We start from the raw sequence: 18,495 nt of genomic DNA, 5'->3' as shown, positions 1-18,495 counted from the left end.
TTGTGGAGAGCCAGCCCACCCAACCTGGCGGCCCTTGAGAAGCAATCAAAAGATGAATTATTAAGGAAATATAATTAGGGAGCTACTAAATCCTCTTCAATCCAAGCAAAGCCTAATCCAGCATGGAACCCCACAGGCAGGCAGTGGAGCGGTCCAGCTTCCCCCTATCCCACAAGCACTCCATATTTAAACCTGCTGTTATATATTTTTTAAAGTCAAGCGATCGTTCTAATAAACGTGCATTAAATTTGTTCAGGAAAAGATATATTAAGCTGTGATTTAAGCCAGCAGAAGTCTAATATTTACGAAGGCCCTGAGCAATAGAAAAAAGGAAATCACTACAGTTCTAGGGAAATGGCTCCTAAACTTCAAACACACTTTTGGAAAGCATCAAAACAAACTCTACAAATGCCCTACTGGAACTGTATCCTATAAAACTGTGTATGAAGAGAAGAGACGTTGTGACAAGGATTACATCATTTTAAGTGGACATGATATTAACAAAAATGGATGAATCTGAGAATGTTTCCAATGCCAGATGCTTAAGTGCACACAAGAGCTCCCCGAGAAGACATTGTAACTGATGCCTAAAGACCAGTTTGAATGGGAACAGTGTTCCCCACTGTGCTGAGACCTTCCTTTGAGTAGGAATCAAGGACTATTTATTTGATGAGTTTTTTTAAAAAAGCAATACTTGGAGTCCATTCTGCTCATTGTGAGAGTCCTACACCCTGGGCCTTCCATCTTCTCTATCTCTTTGTCTCTTTCCTAAAGAAGGCTGCTGGATAATACTCATTCCTTACCTAAGTCCCCACCTAAGCCAGGCCAGTCTCAAACAAAAAGCAGCTTTTCACGGGAGAGCTTTAAAAACAGCAACAAAAAAGGAGTGGGTTGAAATGTCCTCACTTGAACTTAAAGGCTTAATGAGTCTTGGTGTCTTGGTGCCAAAAAGCTGGAGACTAGCCAAGTCAGTGGGGCCAACTGTGATTTGGCAGAAAGACAAGAGAGAAACTTACATAGAAGGCCTATCAAATTCTTCCCAGCCTGCTGAGGCCACAATCAGTAACAGTGAAAGGACTCAACTTAGTTGAGATATGATTGAGAATCTGGGTTGGAGAAAAAGCTGTAGACAAGTTCAAAAACACACTGTGCACCACCACCTGGTGTCTCCATAAAATCAACTATGAAAGTGGAGATCCAGAATGTTCACCCACCAGGGTTGCTGTGAAAATTAAGTAGGAGATGGGCTTGTGAACACTGAAAACAGCAGTGGTGTTCAGAAGACACCACTGTGAAGAGATCATACATCCCAGTTAGTAGAGGACAGTCCAAGATTCTATTTGTTCCAGTGTCCCATCTAGTTAACAATGTCTCAACAATGTCTTGGTTTGAACAAAAAATCTATGGCCATTCTACTAATAAGTTGTCAGATTATGCTAATCTCATTTCCTTTCAATGGTTCAGGAAAATATTGCATGTATAGTTTATATTCTCTAAAGTCTCTGAAAACAAGCCTTCTTAGATGATGCAAAAAAACATGAACCGGACCTAAAATCAGTTACATAAAAGCATGATCAGTTGACTGGTAATTCTCAGAGGCATTAATTGACAAAGGTCTCTGGGACCTCCTTCTACTACAGCAACAGGGCTTGCCCAACCTGATCTTGGTAGAGAAAATACAATACAGGGGACCCTCATCTTCTCAAGGTCTTAGCAACCTTGGTTTCCATGGCATCACACTTCCTTGGGGTTCCCCAAATCTTTCTGATAGGTCTTTTGTTAGACTTTTTCCTATCCCAGAAACAAGAGAAAGACTTCCTCAAACTGAGACTTTGTTCTAGACTGTTGTAGTTCACAGCTTAACCTTTTTGTCTGATGGCTCACCAAACCAACTTACTTGAGTAAGTTAGATCCATCATCTTTCCCCTCAACTCCAGGACTTAATCTCAGCAGCCCACAGGTCTCTGCTTCTGGGTGGACAATCCATATCTCAGTCTTAACCTTTCTAAACTGAAATCATGACCTTTCCCAACACACAGAGGACCTGTGTTGCTGTGTCAAAACCCAAACTCTGCAGTATGTCAGTAACAACTGAAACACCAAAGTTATTTTTAATCTTAAATTCATCAATACACTCTACCAGCCCTGCTGATTTCTTTGAAATTCTCATTTCTATCACTCTAGGGATCAAATTTAAAAACCTAATGACTTAGAAGCCCTCATACAATCTTGCTTCTAGTTCTTCTGATCTTACCACTTGTTTTCTACATTTTTGCTAAACAAGGCTACCTGCAATTCTTCCAATACATACAGCTTTTTCCTATTTTAGGACTTCAGACATGTCATTCTTTCAGCCTAGAGCATGTTTTTGTTGTTGTTGCTGTTATTGTTGTTGCTTTTTTCTCTCTTGGAAAAAGAGAAAAATTTCTCTTCTTCATTCAGGTCTACACTGAAATGTTGTTTCCTCAAGGGAAACTGAAGTTTGTATCCCACGTGGAGTCAATTTTGGGGTTCAAATCTGACCAGTAACACCACTCTCACCCCAGCCTCCTTGCCTGACTTTATTGCAGTGTCAGCATCTTTATTTAGAATAAATTACCACATTTGCAAGTGGTTTCTCCAAATGATTCACTCAGTAAAAGAAGAGAAAGCCCTCTCTTATCAGGAATTCTCTTCTGCATACACCAAACATGGTACTCATTTCTGACCCCAAACCTGTCCTGCTGTTGTCCCTGTGGAGGATGCTCTGATATTGTGATATATAACATAACATGTATATTCCTTTATCTTCAACGCTGGCTTTAAGCACAGAGCTCTTAAAACCCTTGTAACTTCCTAAGCACTGGGAATGCTAAGTATACCTTTTGTTCTAATATTTGGTCTTTGACCCAGGCTACTGGTGCAGAGCTCTTAATCTCCTGGCATTTCCTAGGTGACAGGAGCATCTTTTACTCTAATGAGCCAACCCTCAGTGGAGTGCCAGACAAGGAGTGGTCACTAGAATGACCAAGCCTGATGAGCAGTTTGGAACTTTCAGCCCTACTCCATCATCTGGGAAGGGAAGGGAAGTCAGAAGTGGAGTCAATGACCAAGCAGGTCCGAGTGTTGAAGCCTCCATAACTTCCCTGAACTGTGGGATCTGGAGAGACTCTAGGTGGCTGAGTATGAAGGTGCTGGAAGGGTGCTCCATGCCCCTTGTCCCCTACTTTGCCTTTTACCTCTCTCCTATGTGGCTCTTCATCTGTATCCTTGATCATAGCCTTTACAATTTACCAGTAAATGTAAAGTGTTTCTCTAAATTCTGTAAGCCAATCCAGCAAATAATTAAATCCAAGAAGGCAACAGTCATGGGAACCTCCAATTTGTAGCCAAGTTGGACAGAAGTTATAGGTAACTGGGAGACCTACTACTTGTAACTGGCATCTGGATTGGAGTATCATCTTATGGTGCAGAAACATGAGCCTGTGGGTCTGCACTACATTTAGTTAGTTAGTAGTGAAATTCAGTTAAGCTCTAGGACACTCATGTGATGTGGGGAAATTGGTCAGTCCAGAGACAGAAAAGTCCACACATTTTGGTGACCAGAAATGTTGTCAAAGTATAAGTTTGTTTCTCCTACAATTTGTTTTTCCTGTACTGAGGAATGAACCCAGGGAGTTGGCACTGAGCTACATCCCCAGCCTCCCCCTTTTGAGACATCAAAATGCCTAGGCTGCCCTTACCTGAATCTCACTACAGACTTGTGATCCTCCTATCTTAACCTCCCAGAGGGCCAGGATAACAATCCGGTGCCACTGTGCCCAACCCTATAAAAATATTTTGTCTTTCCCTCAGGGTATTCTTTAATAATATCGTCCTCAAAACTGCGGCCCATAGCACAACTATATCCCCGTCTAACTTTTTATTAAATCTTACAGATGAAATCATGTTCAGTTTTGCTTTTATTCCTGCACTGGTTTACATTGTAACTTAAGAGCTTTGAGTGTGTGTCCAATATCCAAGGACACTATCACACTTTTGAAAATCATGTTTTTATACTCCCTTTTTATGACCCTGGGACCTACTCTGCTGCAGTGTTACACATAGACCATGTCCAACAAGTCCTCCATGTGAAACAACATTACCACACAAAGCTACACCATCAACCCAACCCATCCCGAAAGACTAGTGTCACACCACACCTCATGCTGAAATCATGACAAGAATCCAAGACAAGTCCTCCTGCTTAGAACATGCAGCTCATTTATCAGTGATGATATAAACAAATGTTTGCCAATAGATTTCCTATCTTCAGAAAGCTATTTTGGCAACACAAGAATTGAGACAAAAATCCACTGAGACATTCTTTACTAGTCACTTATTTGCAGATTAACATACTCAGATTTGACATTCCATGAACATGTGCCTGCAAATAAACCTGTAAATTCAGCTTTATGACTCCTAGGAAGATAAAATTGTGATGGGGAATCTTATACTTAAAACAAGTACCTCTGTCCTTTGGTCTTTTGGTTTTCAGGTATAGGTCTTGCTCTTTACATAAAATATGTGGGGGAGTGGGGAGAAGGGAGGAGAAAAGCATGAGAGAGAAAGAAACAAAGAATAAAAGAGAAGATAAGATTAACTAATACGGGGAGAAAGTTAAAGGTAGTCACTGAAGGTCAGGTCACCTAGGCACAGATTTTATTACTGAATTTATTCAAGAAGTGTATCCGTTTATTATCAGCCAGAATGGTGTCCAGTGAGAACTATACAACATGGAATGGATCTTCAAGAAGCCCTGGATCTGGAGAAGGAAGTAGACATGGCCCAGAGGTAGAGTCAGGCAATAGTACCAGGGGGCAGTTGGGTACCAGTGCTTAGAAGCCACAGAGGCACTCACCAATGCTGTCTGCAGGGTTATGGGGCAGCGTCCCAAGGAAAGAAGCCACAACAGACTGGAGAGAGTGGGAGGAAATGACATCAGCGCTCAGGTCAAGGTTATTGCTTTCAAAACAATCACTCTGGCCTCCAAGCTCTGCTGGCCAAAGTTCATTATTCACAGATGATCAAGCTTGTAAGGGACTCGAAGTTTCTTGCCCAGTTTGTGATCACAAGGCAGACAGAAACTAGAAAGTAAAATCCACGTTCCTTGATCCTGAGGGTTGCTGGCAACTTAAGGGAGAGCGCTGATGAGTGCTCAGTGACACAGAGCTGCGTTGACTATATCACAGTCCTGGGGGACTTTTGGCCCAGTCCCATTCACAATAATAAGGACAGCTCCAGGCACAGAGTGCCAGGTGAGCACCAGACACTGTGTTGAGTGCTCTGCTGTATCTTCTCGCTCTGAAAGTTCCCTGGGACCTCATGAGGTAGTAATTTCCCCATTATGTAAATCAAGGGCAAAAGTTAAACATTTAAGTGGCTGCTACATTCCAAACATTGAGCAAAGACTATTTTCAATTCATTTAAGCCTCAGAATAACCCTTTGCGTTAGGTGCAGTTATTACCCCTTTTTATAGATAACTAAACTGGGACTCAGAGAAATCAGGTAACCTGCCCAAGGACACACTAGAGGCAAATCTAGAATTTGGTCCATCTGTTAGGTTGAATGAAACCACATCACTGTGTTTTGTTTGTTTGTTTGTTTTTCTTTTGTCTATAAACACAATAGTGTTAAAGGCATCAGTGGAACACTTGCAAAGTCCATTCACCTTCCACTGTATTCTTTTGTAAAAGGGTATGTCAGCTTTCATTAAACCTATATTCTTGGATGGTAAGAAAAAGAAAGAAAATGGTTGGGGGAAGGATGGAAATCAAACCACAGAAGAAAAGAGACAGGGTAGGAAAATTAGTGTATTCACACACTGAAATTTGGCTTTCATTTCCAGTTGGGCGAGCTACAAGGGGCCCTGCATACTGCAAGGAAGCATTTGGAAATGTAAGATGGCTTTGAATTGTTCCCATGACTGAGAGACACTGCTGGTTTCAGCAGTGCTAAAAAGGCAAAACATCTGCAATGAGCAGATCTGTTCAGAAGCAACAAGGAATTGTTCTTACGGTGTCATTACATCCCTGAGGAGACCCATGAGCTCATCAGATTCACAACCCACCTGTGAATCTAGGATGTTTGTACCTCTGCAGGGAGTCCTTTAACTGGGGATCTCCAGACCTCCTGCAAGACTTGATTAAGGAACAACAGGAAGCTCAGGAAGAGAGATGTCAGGATTAATGACAGAGAAGCAAAGGCTGGCCACAGCACTGGGATGGAAATGGTCTTGGGTATGCAGATACAGCCCCTGAGGTAGGACAGTGCTGGAAGGTAGGGGCTTTGGTCAGGAGGCAGCACATGGTCATGAGGAGAAACCCAGCTGAAAACCCCAATACTCTTGTTCATTCTCAGGGAATCAGGTGCCAAGTTATGAGGTATGAGGTACTGTAAATCAAAAGGAGGAAGTATAGGTTGGCATACACACTGATAATCCCAGATACTCAGGCGGCTGAGGCACGAGGATTGTGAGCTCAAGGCCACCCTGGGCAACTTAGCAAGATTCTGTCTCAAAATAAAAAATAAAGATGAGCTGGGGATGTAGCTCAGTACTTTCTGGGTTCAGTCCCCAGAACCAAAAATAAAAATAAAAAAAGAAAGTCCAGACCACTCAGAAGACCACCTATCTAAGGCTTGGTACAAGAGGTATCATTGGGAGGAAAGTTACCATGTCTTTGTGACTTCACAAGCCCCAAGACAGCAGACATAAAGCTGTGGCCATCAGGTCCTGGGCATGTCAGTCCAATTCCCTGTTAAAGGGAGATAACGAGGCAGAGAGGGGCTGAAGGCAAAGTGCAGTCATTATGTAAAGGCTGATGGCCCATTGAGAACCGAGTTTACTTCCTGGAAGAAAGAGTCTTCTCTGGCAAGCCCCTGGAGAGTCCTGTAGTCTCCACTTTACTCACCCTCTCTGTGGTTTTAAGAGAAGGGCGCTAAAGGAGTGGACTCCAACATGAAAGTGCCGTTCCTCCAAGATGTGCCCCACGTAAGTCCACCTCAGGCCACAATGACACCACAAAAAGCATGCGCACACTGTCTGAAGCCCACCTTCGCTTTACTAGAACTCTATGGGTTCTGCCTGGGATAAGAGTCCCTCAGTGGGTATCTGTTCATTTTGTTGGCCCAGTCACCATTCTTACTTCTCAGCAGCTTCTCAGTTTCCATTTGAGGCGTTCTCCTTCCCCAACTCTCTAGGCAGGTCAAGAGTTTGTAAAGGTGGGGCAATGTGGAGAGTGCTCACCCTCTTTCCTGGCTCCTACAGAAGGCAAATCCAAACCTGGCCATTGATTCCAAGACAGACAAAAGAGTTCATGAAGAAGAAAGAGGTAGCAGGATTCTACTACTATTACTCAGTGTATCTCTCTCTCTTTTTTTTTTTCCTGCTAGAATTGCAAAGCTAGTATAATGTAAACTGGGAGCTAATGGTGGCCAAATTTTCCATCACATGGAAAAACTTACCCAAAGATAAAACCAAAGAGAAGGAAGCAGAAGTAAGAGATGGATGACAGATGGATGACACATAGGTCCATGGATGGATGCAGGTAAACAGTGTGCAGATGACTTTGTTCGAGCACAGGTACACAGCCAGGCCTGCGGCTGCCGTGAGTATATATGATTTACTTCTATGCTACTGCACATGAGCCAACCACTTCCCATTTTTGTTCAAAACAGTTTGAACAGCACTTTTATCAGGGGCAACTACAAAAATTCTCACTAGAAAACTCCAGCGCTCCTCCCCTAAGCCCCTAAAAGCCCCACAATGAAGAGATTAAATGTAGAAGATATTTTTTTTCCATGTATCTACACAAAGCAAAAAACACAAATGAGGTAGAATTACAGGGTAGGGGATAAAATTGTCATTCATGTCAACTCCTTGCTCCTAGATTAATATTTGCTTTGCACATTACCCAAGGAATTAGTTTTCTGTATTCAGTGATCATGCTTTATCTTCAAGAAAAGCAGATTTTTCCAGTTACGCTCATTTATACTTACAGACAAAAATGTAAGTATTACAATCAACGAGCATATGATATTTATCAGTTAATAAAACCAAGGAGTTTATAAATCATAAAATTTTGAGGACAGTTTCTGAACTATAATATGTAACTTTGTTTTATTTGTAATACATTATTTCAAAAATATTATATGATAAGAAAATGAGAAAGAACATGTTTGAAGATCATATCAAACTAATAATGTATTTATTATACATATTAGACATAATAATGTATATCTGTGTTACATAAATTTTTGTTTATTTCATATCTTTATTTTCTGTCATATATATGTATATTTGAAATTTTTATTTAGTATCTTCATTTCTTGTCATGGATGTTTGCAATCTTTAATAAAAAAATGTAAAGAAGCCTGTCCATTCTCTATAATGACTCTAGAAAAATTTGAAATATTCCAAAGAATTGCCCCCAAAGAGGGAAGGGGGGAGTAGAAGAAAGAAGAAAACCAAGAATGCCTGTATCTCCTCACAGTGTGTGTGTTGGTGATTCATCCCCTAAGGTTCATCGGTTCTTGGTTTCACCAAGCCACACCCAAAATTGAGGAAACCCCTTCACCTTCCTCAGCCAAGGATGCCACTGTATGTTCTTGAGTAGAAACGGGACTTTTATATAGCTCTGGTCAAAACACATGGGATTGGTAAAGGCTCTGGAGTTCATTTCCTTGAGAGTTTTTTTGGTGGGGAGGGTATCGGGGGTTGAATTCAGGTCCTTGTGCTTGCGAGGCAGGCAGCGGTACCACTGAGCTAAATCCCCAGCCCTCCTTGAGATTCTTGTAAGGAATATTTCAGATAAGATAAAACTGGTAAGCTACTAGTGGGCTCATTCATATTCACATAGATCTACCTTTTCAGAAGAAAAATAATCTTAAATACAACTAAGTTAAAATACTGAAGGGCCTTTATAGCTCTTACCCATTTCTGTACTTTTTAAGAAAAATCCCAATGGCCATCAATGGACCATCTTTTTGGGTTTCTACATAAACTCCCTTGTAATGTTGTCCAGAAGCCACCATTTTCTAAAGGTATTCTCGCTCCATGTCCTCACTGGAAGCCTTTTCATCCTGCAGGTTTGGCCAGTAAAGCAATATTGGTGAATCTGCGTGAACACTGGCCAGTGCAGGGCATCTGACTGCCATGGGTAAATATTGAGCTAAATCAAGAATCAGAAGATAACAGGTAAGGCATGGTGAAGCACTCCTGTAATCCCAGCTACTCAGGAGGCTAAGGCAGGAGAATCATAAGTTTGAGCCCAACCCATGCAATAGAGCAAGACTCTGTCCGGACATTAAAACAAAATAAAATAAAAGTAAAAGGCATTTGGGATGTAGCTCAGTATTCCCCAGGTTCAATCCTCATAGTGAAAAAAAAAAGGAACATAGCAAAAGAAGTTCCAATATGAGCCAACTACCTATTCAAACACAAAAGCTTTAAACATCTATTCTCTGTTGTACAGGCTTTAAAATCTTAGAAATACTATATTCCAAATTCATTTCTAAAACAAGCTGCTTTTATCACTTAACTTATTACCTCTCTATAGAGATTGCTTTTTAAATTAAAAGGAGCATGAAGAGAGTATTAATGGATAATTGCATATTGAATATAAAGGATTCCATGACTACATCATAATACTCAACAAAAAAGAAAGCAAAAGGAAAAGTTTCTCTAAAGGAAACATAAGAATTCCAGCAAAAAAACATATAGAAAAAAATAGAATTAGAGAATCACTACTTGTAGAAAGTATCACCAATGCCTACTAAATCCACTGGGTGGAAGATTCGGAGATATAAAGTTATTCTGCTAGTCTCAGAATACCTTTTACAGATTACAAAGAAGATGCATCCTAACAAAGCGCATATTTGGGAGATATCACTGTGATCAATTATCAGTCATAACATTATTGATAAAGGGACAAGCTATTAAGAATCCCTGGAGGACTGGGGATTTAGCTCAGTGGTTCCACCGCCTGCTTCCCAAGTGCAAGGTCCCGAGTTTGATCCCCAGTACCCCCCAAAAAAATGTGGTTCTCTTGCCAAAACTGTCTCATCTGAATCCAATCATCAGGAAGCAATTAGAAAAACCCAAATGTGAGACATTCTGTAGAATAACTGATCTGGAACTTTCAGAAGTATTAATGTCATGAAAGACACAAAGAGCTGTACTAAGGTTCAAGTGTAGGAGACTGAAGAGAAATGATAACCAAATGCAATGAACGGTCTTCAACTGGGTTCCACATTTCTAAAACTCAGTAGAAATGACATTACTGAGGACACTAGGTATACTTAACCATGGACTTTACATTAGACATTACTATATTATTGCTAAATATCTTGAAGGGTTATGTAGGAAGATGGCCTTCTATTTAGGAGATACATGCTGTGGAGATTAGGAGTTGAACTTCGTTAACATCTGCATCTTACTTTCAAATGGTTCAGGAAAAACAGGCATATATATGCATGGATAAATAGAGCACATATAACCCAGTGAGAATAACTCATGTATCTAGGCACAGGACATGTGGGTACTGCTTATATATTACATTCTTGTAAATTTTCTATAAACTTAAAATTATTTAGATAAAAAGTTGTGGAGAAAATTTATAAAGAAACTCCTGAGCAAATCTTTTGTAAAAAGTTATTCCATTTACCCAAATAGCCTGATGAACAGGCTAAACTCAATTACTTAACCTTATAAGAATAAACAATTTACATCTAAAATTAATTCCATAGCCCTTTGGGGATGGTCAAGTTTCTCTGTAAAGAACCAGACAGAAAACATTTTTTGGGTTTTGTGAGCCATATATTTGCTCTTGTTTCATTTAGTTTGGTTTATAGCCCTTTAAAAATGTAAAAACCATTCCTGGCAAGAAGACCAGTACAAAAATAGGCCAAAGGCCATAATTTGCCAACCTCTTATCTAGATGTAATTCCATAGAGTTCTATCTAAACAATAACATCATTCAGGAAAAATGGCTGAGGCTCTCTTTCTGGAAATATCTCTAGACAATCTAGTCTGGATGATGGGGTAGAAGGCGATCCTTGGCCACTTCCTCCTGGGAGCAGCTTCTCTGGGAACTGACCATCTATAGGCTTTTTTACCCTTAAGTTCTCAAGACCACAGTGCAGTATTTCTAACAGCATGACAGTTGTCATATGTCTGCATTTCTGTCACATCATGCTCTGACCTTTTATTAAACTCTCAGCAGAGGGCTCACGTCATTTTAGCATTAAATGGAAAACTTTCACTCTATAGACACAGCAGAAATAACAGAGGAAGAGTGGGTGCTGAGAGAAAAACATTTATGATAATTCTGTGAGGCTCATGTTGGCTATGTGAGACTTCCTATTACTTACTGTAAGTTATACATTTATGCGCAAGTGTCACACACAGTACAGAGTCGCGCTCACAGAGCCATGCAGTCAAAGATTTCCCAGGGTGATTCCGAGGCACTTATTTCCCATCTCACATGCAGCCTGGAGGTGTCCATCTTCTCTCTCCTGTCTCCAGTCATTAGCCCGGGTGCCCTGCTCTCCTTTACCTCCATTAGGCTTTAAAGAAAATCAAAAGCCCTGCATCCTCTGCAGCCCACAGCCTGCTCTCCTCTCAGCTCTCCTGTGCCCTCACTTCTCATCTTAGCTTTGGGAGGCAAAGCTAAGGAATTAAATGTCTTGAATTTAAATCTTTCTTATTTGTGTGACTTTAGCCAAGTTATCTAATCCTCTGTGTCTCAGTTACTTCCTCTGTAAAATGGGTGAAGTAATAGCACCTTTCAGGATACAAGGTAGTTTGAATCCTGGCTAACAAAAGGGAAGCCAGACCCTAGACTCAGAAGATACTGTTCTGTTTGACAAGAACTATGAGATTTTTTAGACTCATAAACAACCCAAGGTATTGGGTAAGCAATGAGCTTGGGGTCAGGACACAGATGCAACAATAACAGTAGATCCAACCTGGATGAAAAGAAGTAAATACCCACCAATACTGCCTGTGGGTTTGCCAGTGGTCATACAAGACACCAGCGGAGATTCTATTTTGAATAACACAGAGATGGAATCCTCTGAATAGAATTTTTCAAAAAAGAAGGCTATGTAATACGAAAACCCCATTCTAAGGAGAGCTGAACTATTAAGTTTCAAAATTTGAAATTATTCAGTTCTTATGTTTCAATGTTGAAGCACAGGTGGCAGCTATGAGGCAGAACTCTTCCTTCAGCAGCATCCATAGAATTCTCTCTGGCTCTGGAGGGGTGGCACAGCCTGGACTATTCGCACTTAATTTCCAAATACAGGTGTTATAAACCTTCGTGATTCCACTGTCTGAGAATCATAACTGTCCCAAGACTGTTCCAACTGAGTTTTCTGCCTCTCATCCCCTTCCATAAGCCAGCTCCATCTCTAGAATAGACAAATCCCCTTGCTTGCTCAGTTGACCACAACGTGCAAGTCCCAGAAAATACACCTGCTAATCTCAGCTTGTGGGAGCCCCACACTCTTAGCTCAGACAAATCCTAGCTGTAAGGTGATGAAGGAAACCCTCTTCCTCCATTGTTGCCCACCTTCACTACACTTTGCTCCTGGGTCATGGCTTTGGTTTTCATGGTTCCATGAGTCCTGCACTTAGAGGTGTGTTAAAATCTGGGTTCCTTGGCTCCTGACCTAGATTTGTCTCCAAGGTTCAGACTGGGGCTCATGCTCCTGTTTCCTTGCCTCAGGCTAACTTTGCGGTTCAGTCCTGCTTAGCAGACTCTTTGCCAGAGCCGCTGGCTGGAGTCACGCTGGGAAAGCCGGACTTAGTCCTTGGTGCTCAGATTCTGAAACTCTTCCTTCTTCTAACATGCCAGGAAACCTGATCCCCCATGGTTAGAGGACTTAGGCAATAACTCACTTGTCTTGGGTTTTGTCCTCCTATCCACAGAGCACATCCTCCATGTGAGACAGCTCCTCAGCTTCATTCTCAGGCTGTCAGCAGTCCAAGTCCTTTCTTGATCTAAAGAAGCTCCTGACTATCGTGGGTGACTGTGTCATTCTGACCACTTCCTAATCATGGCATAATTCTAAACCCCACTTTTATATCTCAACACCCTAACATTCACTACTGTGTTTGTAAAAGACCCAGTCATGGGAAGAGGCATTGTACACAGGGAGACTCCATCCTCTAACTCGGCATCTTTAACCAGGAAAGAAACAAATTTTGTGTGTAAATTCCTCTACATCCATAGCTTTGTCTGTAAATGAATACAAAGTCCAACAAAAAAATAAAAAATAAAAAAAAAATGAATACAAAGTCAGTCAGGCAATAATCCCCCCGGAACAGATTTAGTCATGGAAATAGAGTGGAAAGATAGATTCCTATAAGAATCTTTGGAATAAATAGGTGAACAAAAAGTGGTACTGAAGATCTACTTGAATTGAGCTCTGACAGCATGGCCAAATAAATGAGATCAGCTCCCGGCAGTCTGTGGTCAGGAGAGAGCTGAGTCCAGAAGCATCAGAAAGGAGCGCGGAATGGAAGCCTTTGAAGCCTCCCCTATGGTCAGGAGGCACTGAACTAATTATGGCTTACCCCAGGTGAGCTCTGATCTGCGCATGATACAGGGCAGAGAGGAGCTGAGTAAGAGAGGCAGGAGAAGGGAGACTCCATAGAAAGGAGGTGGGAACAGCGACTGGAGGGCAGCAATTTTTCTTTGAACGGCGAAAGGCTGTGGAAAGGTAGGGAAAGTGCTGGCACAGACGGTGTTGAAACATTTGGCAAAGCAAACACTTATAAAGCATGATACAGTCTTTCACAATACCTTACCCATTATCCTGTCGATGTTCACAAAAAGCGTGTGAAATGGAGTACAAATTTATTATCACCACTTAGGGAAAAAGAAGAGACTCGAAGGCTAAAGACTTGAGAGGGCAAGTAAGGGCTTGAGCTTTTTGTTTTCAGGCTCTAAAATCCATGCTTTTCCATCTACATCAAACCAGTAACCAAAACACCCTCAAAACTACTCCATTCTGAAATCCCATTAATGTAAGGTTCAAGAGAAGGTGAAAGAGGTGCTATGGTGAAACAAAATCAGAGCAATGCTTGTCTCTGGGGCACTGAGACTCAAGAGGAAGGGGTGTGAAGAGCATTGTTTTGTCTTGATTAGGCTAAGATGCACACAAGTATACATTTTTGGAAAATCCATCAAGTCACACATAATTAGGAGCAGCATATTTCACTGTTGGTACATCTAAATAAAACAAAAATCAGTACCCAAATTATCGAACCTATTCAATAAATCCACATTTGAAACTTTGGTTTGAAGTTTCTGTCCATGTAATCAATAAACACTAAGGCTTATTTTGTGTTGAAAATCACTTCATAGAAAGCTCTCCCTTCTGTCATAGCAGTGATCTGCAACAGAGCCTAACTTCAAAGCAAAAGTTAAACACTGCAGTTATTATCCACCTATGTACTTCTCCAGCAGCAGAAACTATTCCTATGCAAAATCCATCCATGAAAGTGGGTGAGGAACATCACCTGGTGCGCTTTTAAGATGCATTAGGCAGAAAAAGCACTGTTTTCATTTGGTGCAAGGTGGCTTTGTTGGGGGCTTAACCAGGGAGAAAAGGTTCCTACTTTATGACAATTAGGTCTACATCCTTGCAATCACCTGGGCCCAAATTCCTGCACAGTAAAAGCTGATGGGAGCTGATAGCAGCCACGGGACACATCCTCCTTCTCTATGTTGCTGGCAGTCACCATGGTCCCCCTCCATATTACACTCCAAGACTCCTTCATTTACTTGTGTTTTTTGCTGAGCCCAGTGATTCTGTTGCATTTCATATTTAAACTGTGAATAAATTAAAAAATAAAAACTAGGAGCTTTACAAACTGAACAGTATTGAAAATGCTGCTGGAATAAATCTAGTGGAATGTAGGCTATACTTACTCGCAGAGAAGGATTCCATTTTCTAATCCAGTCCGAAAATCTTTATCACCAAAACTTCTGCCAGTTACTTGCTGGAAAAGAAGAAAAAGAGCATAAATTTTTATTTTTCAATTAGAACATTCAATATTTTTAAAAATATTCACAACCTTGAAAAAATTGGTAGCATTCCAAGAATGAGGAAAATCTGTTAAGCCTTAATTTCCTTTCCATGTGTAGCTTTGCCTAGATCAGCTAAAGTTAAATTTAGCCCACTTCTTTTGGAGCTCTTTTCCTATCTGGTACCTTATAAAAATCTGTTTGTCCCGATAAGGATATGTTACTTCGGGGGGTTTGACCACAGTAAATCAAGGCCACAGGCTCTTCCACCCAAAGACTCCAATGCACACACTTTCAAGAAGCCCAAGAAAAGCACTGCCTGAGGATAGAGTCTTGATTTACTTAAACATCAGAGAGTTGGGGGAAGACAGAATACAGATCTGTAACCTTGAGAGGCTAGCATAGAGACCTGAAGGTAAAGCCACATCCAAAAATAGCAGAGTGAGAAAGGGAAAAACCAAAAGCTAGGAAAAACTAATAATTGTCAGACATCGAACTGGTGGCCATTCATGGTCCTCTGGCTCTTGGCCAAACTGCACCTGGGGCATCAGAGGTACATTCATTCATTCATTTGTTCATTCAGTAAATACTTACTCAGCACCTACAAAATACCAGGTAAGTAGGTGTATTATGACCTTTAAGGAAACTCCTAACAGCAAAATAAAAAGTAACCCTAATAAACCAATAAAAGAAATAAAATTGAACCATAGAATATATTGTAGCAATAAAAAGGGCATGAAAATAATAATAGCAGTAATGAACAGGGAAAGATGACAAAGAACAGATGAAACATATAAAACAAATAGATTATAGACTTAATTGAGATACTGTGTGTGTGCCAATTCCCCAAAACAAATGTAATTTTTATATACTATAAACATATGTCAATTTTTAAAAGGCTGCTTTAAAAAAATCCTGTTGATTTCAACTTCAAAACTTAGTCAGGATCTGATTTGATTCTCACTACGTCCATTCTACCATCTTTCTCCAAGCTGCTGGTTTCTCACTCTGGACAGCTCAGGAGTCTCTTAACTGGCCTCCCTGCTCCTCCCCTTGTCTCCCATCCATCTAGTATCAATCAGCAGCTAGGGTGAGACTCTAAAGTCAGCTCAAGCCACCACTCCACTCACAAGCCCAAGAACTCCCCTCTCATCATAGTGGAATCCAAAGTTCTTACAGGTTCTTACTAAAGGTGTTGAGCACAATGGCCTTGTGTGTTTAATTATTAAATACACAAATAAGGATGTAGGAATGCACAAACAGAAACTCCTGGGCACCACAATCATATTAAAGGTGGGCATAACACACCTCCCCTTTCCTGGGAACAGGGATCCTCAGAACTTGTGCACACCTCTCTTTACTCCAGGGGAGCTTCAGGAGAACCTACGATGGTCATTATTGTCATCAGCTATGCCCTGTGTGCTTTTCAGGAAAGCCCTATACCAGATTCTTTTCAGCTTCATGGCTCAGGATCAATTCAATTTAATTACTAACCAAAATATTTGTTGGAGGACCAGGCACATTAAAATAGCCAATGAATGGCTAATTTACCAAAACCTGGACAGTGTTGGGGGGGGGGAATCCTTCCTTCTGACTTAGCAATTAAACCAAAAGCAGAACAAAGGACCTTTAATGTGCACCACACTACTATATGCAAGTAATTATTGGAGAAGCTCGTCTGTACCCAATTTCCTCTCCATGGGGCCCAAAGGTAATTCTATTTCTGGGTTTGTCTACACCCATGGCTCTGCGCAAAACTATTCAAATAACTGGAATATGGAGAATTTTAATGAGCCACTCTAATAAAGAAAACCACAGGACTTCATGGCAACAATTTTACGATGTGTTTATAATGTAATGCATTGTATATCATGATGCTACATTCTACTAATTACTTTATTACTGTCATTCTGCAATTGCTACAAAGAGTCAATGTCTGCCAAGCAAAAGTTTCTCAGTCTGATCACTAACTACCATGTATATAAATATTTCAGAAATACCTTCATTAATCTTATGTTGTTTGTTGAAAGTGATCTGTTACACAAACTGAAACCCACTAACAAACTGTGGATCTGGAGAGCATTTTAAATAAATGTTAGCAATCCTTAGTAAATGATCTGAAGAGGAGATTCTGCTGGGTCACAAAATAATGGTCCTTGGATTCAGGGAGTGAGATAAAATAGAAGATGGGGTAGATTTTCACTTGAAAGACATGGGTATTGTCCCTAAATTGTATAAAAGCAGGTACTTTTCAGAAGGCTGTGATTTTCTCCTACAAACTGTCATTCCACTTTCCCATCACGTATAGCCAGTGATCTCAGTACTAAAACCACAGTGCCTAAATATAAAGTGTAAAACAGCTGTTTCCTCCTCATTCGCTTCTCTTTTCTTCTCTTTCTACAATGCTCCCCTCTCTCACTTCCCTGTGTAATTCCATCCATGGCTCTCCACGGCTCACACAGATGGATAATTCACATCCTTATATATAGCACTGAACCCTTACAATCAGGTATCCAACTTCTCACTCAACATTTCCACTGGTTACCTAATAAATATTTCACACTGAACAAGATTAACATGTTCCCCCTGGTTTGAACCACCAGTAGCACATGCATGACTGTCCCATCAGGTGGTGTGGGACAGCCCTATCGAGTGGTACAAGCTGCCAGTGAGACAGTCTGCATTTACAGCCCCATTGTGAATGTGCTGATACAAAAGGCTTCTTGTCTGTCCTCTAATCCAACATTTAGTCATAGCCATGTCAATGAATGTCACTACCAACTCCCTCCTCAACAACAGAGACATACATATTCAACCAACTGCAAAGAGCAATAGAATCTCTCCAAAATACAGCTTAGGTCTGTCCATTCTGTCTTTGTGCTAAGACATTAGTCCAGGCCTCCATCATCTGTCAGCAAGACAACTGCAGTAGCTGCCTTTGTGGTCACTGGCCACACAGCATCCAAGGATCTTGTTATAGGTCCATCCACAGCTCTTCTTTACACCAGAATAAAGCCCAGGTTATAGGCACAACACTTTATCTTATTCCTGAGAAAGATAATGTTCTACAGGCTGACTGGACAAAGGACATATGGCCAGCCAGTAGCAAGGGTGAGGCTAGGATCAGCTCTCCTCTGGCCAGCCAGGGGTGCTGCCCACCACATTGCATAGGCCCAAGTGGCCTTCCCATGGTGGTTCCATTGCTACATGTTCTTTAATTACTATAGCTCCTTATATCTGTTCAGTTTGAGCTGACAAAGAAACAGCACAGAAGCCCAGGACTGAGGTTATTTAATCAACATTATCAGACCATGATTCCTTCTTGCACCAGCTGAGTGCTTAATACTGAGGATAATAAAATGCAATCTGCAGAATCCATTTATATTTTCATCATGTCATCAGAAAACCAGAAGGCACTGTTTATAGCCACAGATTGACAGA

At 40.9% G+C, this 18,495-nt stretch overlaps 1 protein-coding gene across 1 annotated transcript in view; it reads right to left on the bottom strand.

The window, feature by feature from the left end:
• Window positions 1-18,495, bottom strand: part of Limch1 (LIM and calponin homology domains 1) — a 318,918-nt gene that overhangs the window by 186,289 nt on the left and 114,134 nt on the right. The window contains 1 exon segment of the mRNA XM_019207620.2: window positions 14,959-15,029. Coding sequence (XP_019063165.2) covers window positions 14,959-15,029 — 71 coding nt within the window.

This window comes from Fukomys damarensis, unplaced genomic scaffold (assembly GCF_012274545.1).
Source record: "Fukomys damarensis isolate Sample0158 unplaced genomic scaffold, DMR_v1.0_HiC HiC_scaffold_35, whole genome shotgun sequence".
Taxonomy (NCBI): domain Eukaryota; kingdom Metazoa; phylum Chordata; class Mammalia; order Rodentia; family Bathyergidae; genus Fukomys; species Fukomys damarensis.
Note: the sequence above shows the minus strand (reverse complement) of the source record. Positions and strands in the feature narration are given on the sequence as shown.